The sequence below is a fragment of the Chiroxiphia lanceolata genome, chromosome 6 (genome assembly GCF_009829145.1).
Source record: "Chiroxiphia lanceolata isolate bChiLan1 chromosome 6, bChiLan1.pri, whole genome shotgun sequence".
Lineage (NCBI taxonomy): Eukaryota > Metazoa > Chordata > Aves > Passeriformes > Pipridae > Chiroxiphia > Chiroxiphia lanceolata.
In genome coordinates this window covers 735,255-746,000 of record NC_045642.1, presented here as the reverse complement: position 1 = coordinate 746,000, position 10,746 = coordinate 735,255, and the positions used below count along the sequence as shown (strand labels likewise).

The 10,746-nt window shown below is 67.9% G+C and overlaps 1 protein-coding gene across 2 annotated transcripts; it reads right to left on the bottom strand.

Annotated features, from left to right (window-relative positions):
- Window positions 1–38: 38 nt before the first annotated feature.
- PKP3 (plakophilin 3) lies at window positions 39–8,956 on the bottom strand. 2 transcript variants are annotated; one of them, XM_032690883.1, is made up of 14 exons: window positions 8,859–8,956; window positions 7,472–7,655; window positions 6,423–6,499; window positions 5,506–6,224; window positions 4,968–5,091; window positions 4,633–4,837; window positions 4,207–4,381; window positions 3,862–3,979; window positions 3,437–3,604; window positions 2,955–3,140; window positions 2,533–2,686; window positions 2,080–2,272; window positions 1,581–1,668; window positions 39–1,294 (listed from the first exon to the last, which is right to left on the bottom strand). In XM_032690883.1, the coding sequence occupies exons 1-14, from the start codon at window positions 8,868–8,870 to the stop codon at window positions 1,259–1,261; spliced, it is 2,439 nt and encodes an 812-aa protein (XP_032546774.1). In that variant the 5' UTR covers window positions 8,871–8,956; the 3' UTR covers window positions 39–1,258. The 2 variants fall into 2 exon arrangements, with proteins under 2 accessions (XP_032546774.1, XP_032546773.1); XM_032690882.1 differs by lacking the exon at window positions 8,859–8,956 and having other exon boundaries at window positions 7,472–7,694.
- Window positions 8,957–10,746: the final 1,790 nt, after the last annotated feature.

Below are 10,746 nucleotides of genomic sequence, written 5' to 3'. Positions count from 1 at the left end.
CCCCTCCCACGTGCCAGCCAAGCACAGGGGCAGGTGGGCATCATTCAAGGCCTTTATTTCAGGGGTACACAGGGCTCGGGGGGGGTTGTACACTGAGAGCTGGGGAGGCAAACACCCTCTGACCCCCAGCCGGGACCGCGCCGGGTGCTGCTCACTGAGGGGGCCACACCAGCCCCGGATGCAACCCTTCTGGCAGCACCACCCACTTCCCCAAATCCTCCCACCCCTCCACCTACTCTACCTCGTTCCCCCCGGGGTGCACTGTGCCCCCCAAGCGCAGGGGCTCCCCCCAGCCCCAAACCCGCCGGCAGCCCGAAGCCACCCCCCAGCCCACCCGCCTGGCCGAGCTTTGGACCTGCTGCCCCGCCTGTGCCCAGCACCAAGGCAGCCGGGGGCACTGGGGGCATCTCCCCACCCACCGGGCGACGCCGCTCAGCAAACACGACCCGGCCGGCCCTGCCCGGATCCTGCTCCCACTGTGCCAGCCGGGCCCAGCCCTGGCAGCAGCTGGGGAGGAGCGGCAGCGGCGGCTCTGCCACGCTGGGACAGTCCCCACGGGGTGACAGATGGGCTCCAGGGACACCCCTGGTTTCCTGCAGCGAGGGCACGGGCAGCCCCAGTCACACACATCCCTCTACCTGCCAGCACCGGCAAAGGGGGCACGCAGCACCACATCCCGCTCCCTGCAGCCCCTGTGCCACCCCATTAACTGTGGGAAGCCACTTCAGAGCCCTCTAAGCCCCCCAAGCCATGCAAAGCCCCGTCCCCACCCAGCTGGGGCACAGCACACGTATTCCACAGCACATCCCACACTGGTGCGGGGCACCGACACCCACCCAGCTCAGGGAGCTGGGATGAAGCAGCCCTGAAAGCCCCCCTGACCCAGCATTGCTCTACAGGAGCCTTCCCAAATCCCTGTGGTTCCTGCCCCTCTGTCAAGTTGCGGGACAAGCCAAGTTTTGCAGCCAGCTGCCTGAGGGTGGGGAGGGTCCCCAAGGGGTGCTGTGAGGCAGACCCCTACTAATGGGGTCCCTGTGGGGCCCCACAGCAGAGTCAAAAGCAGCCTCTGGGTTTAAGGCTGGGCAGGAGGGAGGACACGTGTCCCTCAGCAGGGGAAGGGGATCCAGCAGAGGGGGAGGCGCACGGGATGTGGTGGGGACTAGGCTACAGAGGGGGGGTCCGATGGTGAGCAGCCTCCCCAGGGCGTGGCCGGCAGCACGGAGCATCCCAGCAGGGCATTCCAGCTCCCAGGGTGTCCTCACAGGCTGAGGAAGTCCTCCTTCCGGTACCCCTTCTGCAAGGAGACAGACCCCCATCACATGGGGCACTGGGAATGTGCACAGGGACCCCTCTGCTCCAGCACCCACAGGCCACGCCGTCCCCACCCCATCACCACAGGGACAATGCTCTGGGAAGTCCCCACCTCTCAGGAGGGCCAGGCATGGAGTGGGGACCCGCCGTGTGCCGGGAAGCACTGGGGTGGTGCGGCTCTCCAGGGTGAGTCCCCTGGCCTTGATTCCCTTGGGATGACCCCCAGATCCCCCCCACAGGATGCACGAGGCTCCAGAAGGGGTACCTACCATCTTGAAGTCCCGGTGGAGCTTGGTGTACTGCCACATGTTTCCCAGGAGGCTGGCTGCAGCTCGGGAGGACTTCTCATTGTCCGAGCTGGGACAGGCATAGGATGCAGTGAGTTTTGGGGAAGGCTGAGCACGGGATGATGCCCACCAGCTCAAGGAGATTACCCCAGAGGGGCCTGGAGGGACTGAGGGCTCAGCGTGGGTGGGGAGAGGCAGGAGGCGAAAGGTTGGAGCCCACTACAACGGGCAGGAGGGAGGAGAAGCATCCTGACGGGAGAACGTGGCTGCAGCAATGGTGGGGTGCCCTAAGAGGGTGGCCTAGGGATGACAGGAGGCCACAAGGTCACTCTGAGCCAGTCTGGGGACTCCCAACACCAAAGGAAGGGAAGGGAGACTTGTCGTGACCCTCTTCCACCGCGCTGGACCAGGGGAGGAAGCAAAGAGCAGGACGGGAGCCCAGGTGGGAGCTGGGACAGCCAGGAGGATGGGGAGCACCCACCTGTCCCGTCGCTTCTTGATGAAGAAGAGCTTCCTGAGGCCGTCGAAGTAGACGATGTCGCGGGCAGCCATGGGGCTCTCCACCACCAGGTTGTTGAGCACGGCGATGATGTTCACGATGACATCGGCGGGCGGTGCCTTGTCCCCCACGCTGCCGGGCAGCTTCTCGATCAGGTGGCTGACCACCTTGGTGGCTGCGGGCAAAGGGCACGTCAGGGCTGGTGGCCAGACCCAGGGGACACGCGGCAGTCCCCGGGGGGGGCAAGGAGGGGACAGAGGGTCGAGCCGTGTCCGGGAACAGGGGGTGGACCAGCCCGCGTGCTCAGCTGTGAGCAGGGATGGAGCAGGCAGGAAGGGGCTGGGGTTAACTGCAGACCAGGTCGAGGAGGAAAAGGTTGCAAGTCACCTGTTGGGCAACCCCCCGACCCCAGCCTCGCGTGCCCCCGGCACTCACACATCTCATCCTTGTTGCGGGCGTGGCGGGACAGGTTGCGGATGAGCCCGGTCAGCGAGCGCAGCTGGTGGTGGTCGGCGGTGCGGACACGGTCCAGCACGGGGTTCAGGATGCGCTCCTGCTCCAGCGCCAGCCGGCTCAGCACCCCTGCCCACTGCCGAGGCAAACACACCTGCTTGGAGCCTCCCGCGGGCACCCACCGCTCCTCCTCCGCTTCCTTCTCCTCTCCCTCCTCCCACTCCTCTCCCTCCTCCCCTTCCTCCTCCCGCTCCGCGGGGTCGGGTCGGGGTGACCCCTGCCCAGGTGATGACCCAGGAGAGGAGGTGCCTCCCCTCCCGGAGGTGTCCCCCATTCCCGGGCACGGTTGTGACGGCCACGCGGTGGAGACCACCAGGCTGGCCCCGGGCACCCCCGCGCCTCACCCTGCGGTCCCCGGCCGTGATGTTCTGCAGGGCGCCCGACGCCGCCTCCGTCGTGTGCTTGTTGAGCTCGCAGCGCTGCAGCAGCCGGTTGTAGATGCCCACGATCTGCGGGTTCCAGAGCCACTCCATCCCCTTGGGGTCCTTGGAGACCTCCGTGAAGGTGACGATGTCCGCGTTCAGGTAGTGCTGTGGGACGGGGGCACCGTTAGACTCTGGAGGTGGCCCCTCCGCAGTGTCCCTCCCTGCCGGTGTCCCCTCCTCCCTGCCTGGGCAGGGACCTGGCAGGTCACCCTGGCTGCGTCATGCCCCGTGGCACGGAAAAGCGGGGGTTCAGCACCCTGATTCACCCTCTGCTGAGCTCACCCGTGTGTCCCACCCACCCGAGGCTGGCGTCCACCTCCGCCCCAGCACCACCTCTGCTGCCAGCGCTTCCCAGCGCCAGCCCCGCCCCGGTGACACGGCCACCACATGCCCCCGCTGACCTCACGGGCTTTCTTGCTCTGGGGGCTGAAGCAGCCCACCAGCTCCCCCGTCACCGTGCCGCCGGCACCCCTCCTGTGGCCCTCGAGGCGCTGGAGCGAGGACGGGGGCATCTCGTCGTACAGGCGGTAGGAGAGGTTGCGCAGGACACAGACCGCGTTCTCCACGCTCTGGGGGCGAGATGGGACACGATGGTGCCATCCCGTGCCACCTGCCAGGTTGTCCCCAGCTGGCACAGCCCCTGGGGTGCGATCCCAGGGGGCTCCGTGCCCAGCCACAACACCAGCTGTGCCTGCTGTGCCCAGGGAGCCCGGATGGAGCCGGGCTGGTTCTCCCACCATCACATCCAAGACGTGCCTTTGCACCACGGCAGCCACCAAGAGAGGGGAGCAACACCTCAGCCCCCCGCCCAGCACCCAGGACTCACCTTGTCCTCTGACTTCCCCACTTCCAGGGAGCTGTTCACGTAGTGGATCATGGAGTCCACCAGCCCATGGCACTCACGCATCTTCTGCCGGGTCTGTTGGCTGGCGGAGCTCAGGTTCCTGCACGGGAATGGGGGTCCATCACGGAGAGAAAGGGATCCCCCACAGCCCCCTCCTGCCCCAGGCACCCCATGGAGGGGGCAGCCGCTACCTCCCCATGGTGCTACCAGACTTTGCCGGGGTACACAAGTGGGAGGGACCCCAGAAACAAGTCCTGCAGACCCCGCTCTTACGTCTCTTCCTCAGCCCAAAACTTTGCCCCCAGTGGGAGCACCCAGAGCAGGTACCTGAGGAAGCCTGTGGAGTTATAAAAGATCTCTGCCTCTGAGGGGTTCTGCTGGATGACACCCGAGCCCCCCAACCCAGAGAGGGGGACCAGGACCAGGTCCGTGAGCTGCTCCAGCGTGTCCCGCGCCAGGCGATCCTTCAGGTTGTCGCTGGAGGAGAGATTCCACAGGATCCCTGCACAGAGGGGGGGATCCTCAGTTCCAGAATGGCTGGAAAGCACATCCACCCCAACTCACCTCCCTGAGGGGGGCTTGTACCGACCACCCACAGCCAGGAGCAGCCGTGGGGCAGGGAGTGTGACAAAGGATGCAGAGGGGTCACCCCCGTGCAGCACCATCCCAGCCCTGCTCACAGGGTGAGAGGGGGGAGTGCAGTGCCACCCCTGGGGGAGGGGACCCCCTGCCCACCCCGCCATCGTCCCCAACCTGTGACGTTCTTGCGGAGCTCGTCGTCGGGCTCTCTCAGCGTGCGCATGAGCTCGTAGATGCCGTTCTCCTCCACCAGCGCCAGCTTGTTCTCGGCGTTGTCGTAGATGAGGTTGCGCATGGCGCCGGTGGCGTGGCGCTGCACCTCCTGGTTCGGGCTGTTGAACAGCTTCACCAGCTTGGGCATGGCCTGCAGGCTGCGGGCCTGGGGGACAGCCCAGGGGGTCAGACGTGCTGCGCTCCCAGGGCTCCCTCCAGCCCTTCCTCCCCCCTGGGGCGCCCGCCGTGCTGGAGGGGCCGGGACACCCCCTTCTCCCACGGTTCTGGGGGCTCACCTGCTTCTTGGCGCTGCTGTCGCTGTAGCACTTGTGCTGCAGGTAGGCAGCGCCCAGCACCTGCAGGTTGGGGTCGCTGGCTATCAGGTACTTCACTGCCGAGGGCAGGTCGATGTCGTCAAAGCTGGAAGCACAGCCAGGTGAGTGGGAGCCCCGGCACAGTGTCCCGCAGGGTTCTCCACCTCTGCACCCACCACATCCCGCTTCTCTGAGAGCCCCACCAAGCCATCTCCCTCTCCACCACGTCCCACATCTCCTAGGAGCCTCCCAGCCCATCTCCTTCCCACTGCGCTCCAGGGCGCGGGACTCCAGTCCCAGCAGGATGAGCACCTTCCTTCCCCTGTGTCTCAGGATGTGTCCAGGAAGGAGCCAAGGCTGCAGGCAGGACACACTCAGAGGGCAGCCCGTGCCACAGGACCAAGCCGTGCCCACCATCTCACCCCTCCTCCCACGTGCCTTGTGCCTGGTGGGAGCTGGTAGGGTTCACCCTCATGGGTGAATCTCATAAGCGTCCCCAGAGCAGCCCCGCGGCACTCACCCCCCAGCGTGGTGCCCGAGCAGCGTCCCGTGCCCATTGTACATCTCCATGGCGCGCGGCTCCGGGAGGTGGTGGCCGGACTCGGCCAGGCTGCGCACGGAGGGGGCGCGGGAGCCGTGCTCCCCCAGCCCCAGGAAGGCGCCCGTGGCGCCCGCGGACACTCCGCCGAAGGAGCCGGCGCTCAGCCGCGAGCGGTTGTTGCTCTGGAAGCGCTGGAGCGTCCGCATGGCGGGCGCGCGGATGGTGCGGCTCGGCGGCCCCTCGGCCCCCTCCAGCCACTCGCAGCCGGCCTTGGCGGCCGTGCCGGCGCTCAGCTGCCACTCGAAGGCGAAGGAGCGGGCGAAGCCGCCGCCGCCGCCCTGGCTCTTGTAGAACGGGCGGTGCCCCGGCGCGTCCAGCTGCTCCGAGAGGACGCTGTAGCGGTCGTCGGCGAGGCCGGGGGGCTGCAGGGGCCCGTCCGCCAGGCGCAGGGAGCGCAGCGACAGCGTGTCGAAGTTCTGCCGGCTGCGGTAGGTGCGCTCGTGGAAGGAGCTGGGCCGCGGCGAGGTGCTGGCCGCCTGCGAGGCCGCGTAGCCGGCGCCGTAGCCCCGGGCCTTGGCCAGGCCCCCGTTGCTGATGGTGGCCACGCGCTTGTGCGGGCTGAGGTCCACGGCCGAGCGGGACGACCAGCCGCTGCCCCGCAGGGTGCCGAAATCCTTCTTGGCCAGCGGCTGGTACAGCTGGGGGGGAAAGCAAGGGCTTAGGAAGGGCGAGAGTCCATTCCTCCGTCCCCACTGCGGGAGAGGAAAGGATGGAGCCCAGAGCCCTCCTCTTGGCACAACCAAAGCTACAGCCAAGGCTGGGTCTCTGCTGGCATCCCCAGCCAGCACAGTGATGGGCACCAGTGCGGGGTGGGGAATAAACCCCCCAGTACATACCGAGGCTTTGGGGTCCACACCATTGCTCTGGGAGCGGGAGCTGAAGGAGGGGTGCAGGGTCGTGCCGTACTGACCACCTGAGGGACAGCGACAGAGGGGTCAATGCAAGCACAGAGGGGTAAAAGGGAGTCCTAGGGATCAAAGACCCCCCCAGCTCATCCCAGGGGGACCTGCTGTTGGAGCCCTGGCAGCGCCAGTGGCTCTAGGGGGATGAAGGGGTAGGAGGAGGCTGCCTTCGTCTGCCCGCTGGCCATGGGGAGCAGAAGTGGCCTCCCCACCCTGCATCGTGCCCCGACGGCGAGGGCACTAATTGCCACCTTGGCGGGGACGCGGTGGCTCAGCCCGGTCCCCTCTGCCGCAGCCGGATCAGCAGCACGGGCAACCCCAAAAAAGACAGTCCTGGCTTCTCCTGGGATGGGACCCTGACGGGGCCTGGACACCCCACTGGGCCCATGGGCACCTCACAGTACCCATCTGCTATACCAGCGCCCCAGGGCTGCCGGCAGGACGGGATGGGGACACCGCCAGCCCCGGCGGTGCCGGGAGCGTGACTCACGCCTGCACCTCGGGCAGTCCTCAGGGGGCCAAGGGGGGTCTGTCCCTGCCGCCGGGGTCCCCCAGCACAGGGATGGGGGGCTTGGGGATCCTGCGCAGTGCCGGGCGAGGTAGCAGGGCGGAGGCTGCCGGCGCAGACATTAAATGGAGGAGCTGGAGCCTGGCCAGTGGTGCCGCTCAGGGCCGGGGGGGCTCTGCCAGGGCGGGAAAAACCGTCCCCCTCCCAGCCCAACGTGAAGCACGGGACCCCCCCAGTGCAAATCCCTCCTGAGGAAGGCGGGGGAACTGAGGCAGGACTCCGAGTGTGGCAAAACCAGGCCACGCTGGGGGCCGTGCTACCCCTGTCCCGGTGCTGGGGGTGCTCGGGGGTGTTCGAGGGGCTCGGCCAGGGTGGGGGACACCCCCAAACCCCCAGCCAGGGGTGTGGCCGGATCCCAGTGCCACCCAAGGGGCTCCCACCGCGAGTGCCCCGGGGGTCCCGACTGGTCTCCCACCTCTGCCGCCGTCGGCGATGTCCTCGGGGCGGGTGGGCGCCGCGTTCCCCCGCAGCATCATGCGGATGCGGACCTGCTCCTGGACGCGGGCGCTGCGGAGCCGCTGGGTCTCGGCCGCCTCCCGGCCACGCTCGTCCAGCTGCCGGTCCGAGGGCAAGGCCAGGGAGCAGACGCCGGCCTCGGGCTGCAGGGCCGACAGCAGGAAGGCGTTAGTCTCCTGCATGGCGGCGGCGCGGGGGGCCCCGGCCAGCCCGGCCGCCCTGCGCAGGTGAGCGGCGGCTCAGCGCTCCCCAGCCCTAGGGAGGCTCCGTCCCGGCCCGTCCGGCCCGCCCCGCTGCCACGCCTCGCCGCTGCCGCCGGCGGGAAGGAGGGGGCCCCACCGGGGCCACCGGCACCACCAGCACTGCCGCAGGTGGAGGAGCCCAGGGGCGACCTTGCGGGGACAAGGGCGAGAGAGAGGCGGGTGGTCCAGGGGTCTGGGGGGAGGTCGTACCTTGGGGAAAGCCAGGATCCCCTCGGGCAGCTGTCTCCTTTACCTCCTAGGAAAGCCCTGGACCCCCCAGCAGCCCCCCAGTTGATCCCCAGAGATCCACGTGGCCCTGACACTGAGTCCCAGGCCCCCACACTGTCCCTCCAATGAGCCCTGGGGTCTCACATGGTCTCCTAGAAGAGCTCCAGACAACATTCCCATTAACACCCAGAGACTCACGTGGCCCTGACGCTGAGCTCCAGACCCCTACATTGTCCCTCCAGTGAGCTTGAGACCCCCAGGGAACCTCCTAGGAGAGGCCTGGACCCCCATATGACCTCTCTGTAGAGCTCTGGACCCCTGCATTGTCCCTCCAACGAGCCCCAGACCCCCATATGGCCTTCCAGGACACCCCTGCACTCCCAGGAAGCTCCACAGCCAGCCCCGCACCTCCCACATTACCCATCACTAAACCCCAGTTATCCTCCCCAGGCACCCCCAGACTCCTGAGCCACTTTCCAGGGTCACTCTGAACCCCTCGGCAGCCCCACAAGGACCCCAAGCCCCCGGGTGCCCCTTGGGTACTGGAGGCCAGCCTGGAGCAGGGTCTCCCTGCAGTAATTCCTGGCCGGGCCCTCCCTGCTTTGCTTTTCAAATCAGCCGGGGAATTAAAGAACAACAATAATAAAAAAGGGGCAGCTGGGAGCCGCGGGCCCGCGGTGACGAACGCCGTGACTCAGCCCCTGCTGCCAGCACAGGTACTAATTAGCCTCACCCCACCTGCCGAGCCCAGCACAGCCGGACTGGGGGCCGCCGCGTTCCCCCACAGCCCAGCGTGCTTAGGATCAACCCCCAAAATCCCCCCCTCCCGCAGTGTCAGGTCGCGCCGCCCTCCCGCAGCAGCCCCAGCTCTCTGACCGAGCTGCTCATCCCTGCCCTGAGTTGCGGCCGTTCTCAGCCACGGCCGGGCAGCGGCTCTGCCCCTGCTCGGGGACACGGTGGCTCGTCCCCGGCCGGGCTGGGCGGTTTGGGGCGAGCGTGGCCACGCGGGCCCGGCTGCACAGCCAGCCCTGGCTCAGCGCTTGGCGTCACCGCGTTCCGGGCTGGGCCGGCTTTACAACACCCGGCGGATGACACCAGGTTTGCGCTTCGGTCGGGGGTGAAAAGGGCGGCTTGTCCCCGAGGAATGTGCCGCCGTCAGCAGGAACCGAGGCTGGGGCGGGGTGGCAGGAGCTGCGGGCCGGCGTTTCGGGGTGACAGTCCCCTGCTGGCCTCCCCAAAACCCTCTCGGTGCCACCGTCGTGCCAGGGACCCACCCCCCCGACTGCGGGGGGGCTCCAGCCTCGCGGGTTTGTGCGGGCCCCCCTTCGCTCAGGAGTCACCGCTGACCCTTTTGGGGTACAGCACGCAGGAAGAACCCCGAGGCTCCCCCCTCTTCTCCCACCTCGGGACCGCCCCACGGGCGCACCGGGTTTGGCAGAGCTCGGCGGGCGCTCCCAGCGCTCCGAGCCCGGATGAATCACGGGTTCCCCCCGCAGCGGGCGGGGACGGGGCGGGTCGCTCCCTCTGCAAGCCAACGCTTGCCCGCCCTCCCCGTGCCAGGATCCCGGGGGATCGGGACCATCCCGGGAGCCCCCCCAGCCCCAGGGGACAAAGGGGCTTCAGGGACACCCACAAGCCCACTGGCAGCCCCGCTCTCCCCGGCTCTACCTCCCGACAGTACCCTGCAGCTTCCAGGTGGAAGCTGGGGGGGTCTCGGGGGGTTTGGGGCAGGTTTGGAGCCGCAACGGGCAGCGCTCGACTCATCAAGCGGCTCCCTAATTGGGGAAGGGTCGAACGGGACGGGGATGCACCAAGGGACTTAAAAACAGCAAATCGGCACAAAACAAACAAACAAAACGCAACCAACCAACCAACCAAAAAAAACCAAAAACAAAACCAAAAAAAACCATAACAAAACCCACCAGAAAACAACACAAGACATTGGGAGCTAAACCGAGGGATTGCCGAGAGGATCCGACCGCAGCCAGAGTGATACAGAGTTAAACAAACTCAATCGGGGTGTCCTTGAGGCTGTTGCTGACCCTCCTCAGCCTGGAGGCACCTCTGTCACTCCCTCGTGGGGTGACAAAGCCACGTTCCCAGGGAGACCCAGCTCCTGGGAGCGCCGCATCCTCTCCCATTGCCCCCCGCCCCCCGAGCACCCCCGGGCACCCATCCCCACACCCGGGTCCCCCAGGGCTGGCCGTGCCCGCCGGTGCCATCGGCGTTTGGGCAGGGAGTGGCCGGCGTGGCTCACTCGCAGCCCGGCCACCGCACGCACGTGCCAAGAGCCACACCAGGGACACCGAGACACGAGGAGGGAGGGAAAAGCCTCCTGGGCACAGCTGGACAGAGTCTGGCAGCCGCCGGACCCGGCTGCTGGAGCCCCAGACCCCTGGCACCGGTGGGTGGGGACGGGTGGCAGGGTGGGTGGCACCGGCTCTCCGCGGGGACCCGCGGTGGGAACGGCCACTGCGACGGCCACGCGACCGACTGGCACGTACCTGGCTGGGCGGCCCCGAGGGGCCGTTGCCCTGCAGCATCCTCCCGGCAGGCAGGTGCACCCCTGGGTGCTGCAGAGGGGTGCGGGTGGGCGCCGGCGTCTGCGGCGGGCGTGGGGCGCGCGGGGCCCGCCCCGCACCTCGCCCAACCAGTCTCCTCGGCGAGGTTTTGCATGGAACCTGCTCGCCTCCCCACCGAGGCTGGGCTTTCGGGCCTTGCCGTGGCTCCTCAGAACCGCCGGCACAGCGGGAGTGCCGGTGGA

Excerpts from the sequence above, each read along its gene's own strand:
- PKP3 (XM_032690882.1), bottom strand. The coding sequence starts at position 7,694 with ATGCAGGAGACTAACGCCTTCCTGCTGTCGGCCCTGCAGCCCGAGGCC. Across the intron at positions 3,605-3,861 it reads TGGGGAAGTCAGAGGACAAG|AGCGTGGAGAACGCGGTCTG; the intron begins GTGAGTCCTGGG and ends TCTCGCCCCCAG. Across the intron at positions 1,669-2,079 it reads ATCAAGAAGCGACGGGACAG|CTCGGACAATGAGAAGTCCT; the intron begins GTGGGTGCTCCC and ends TGCCTGTCCCAG.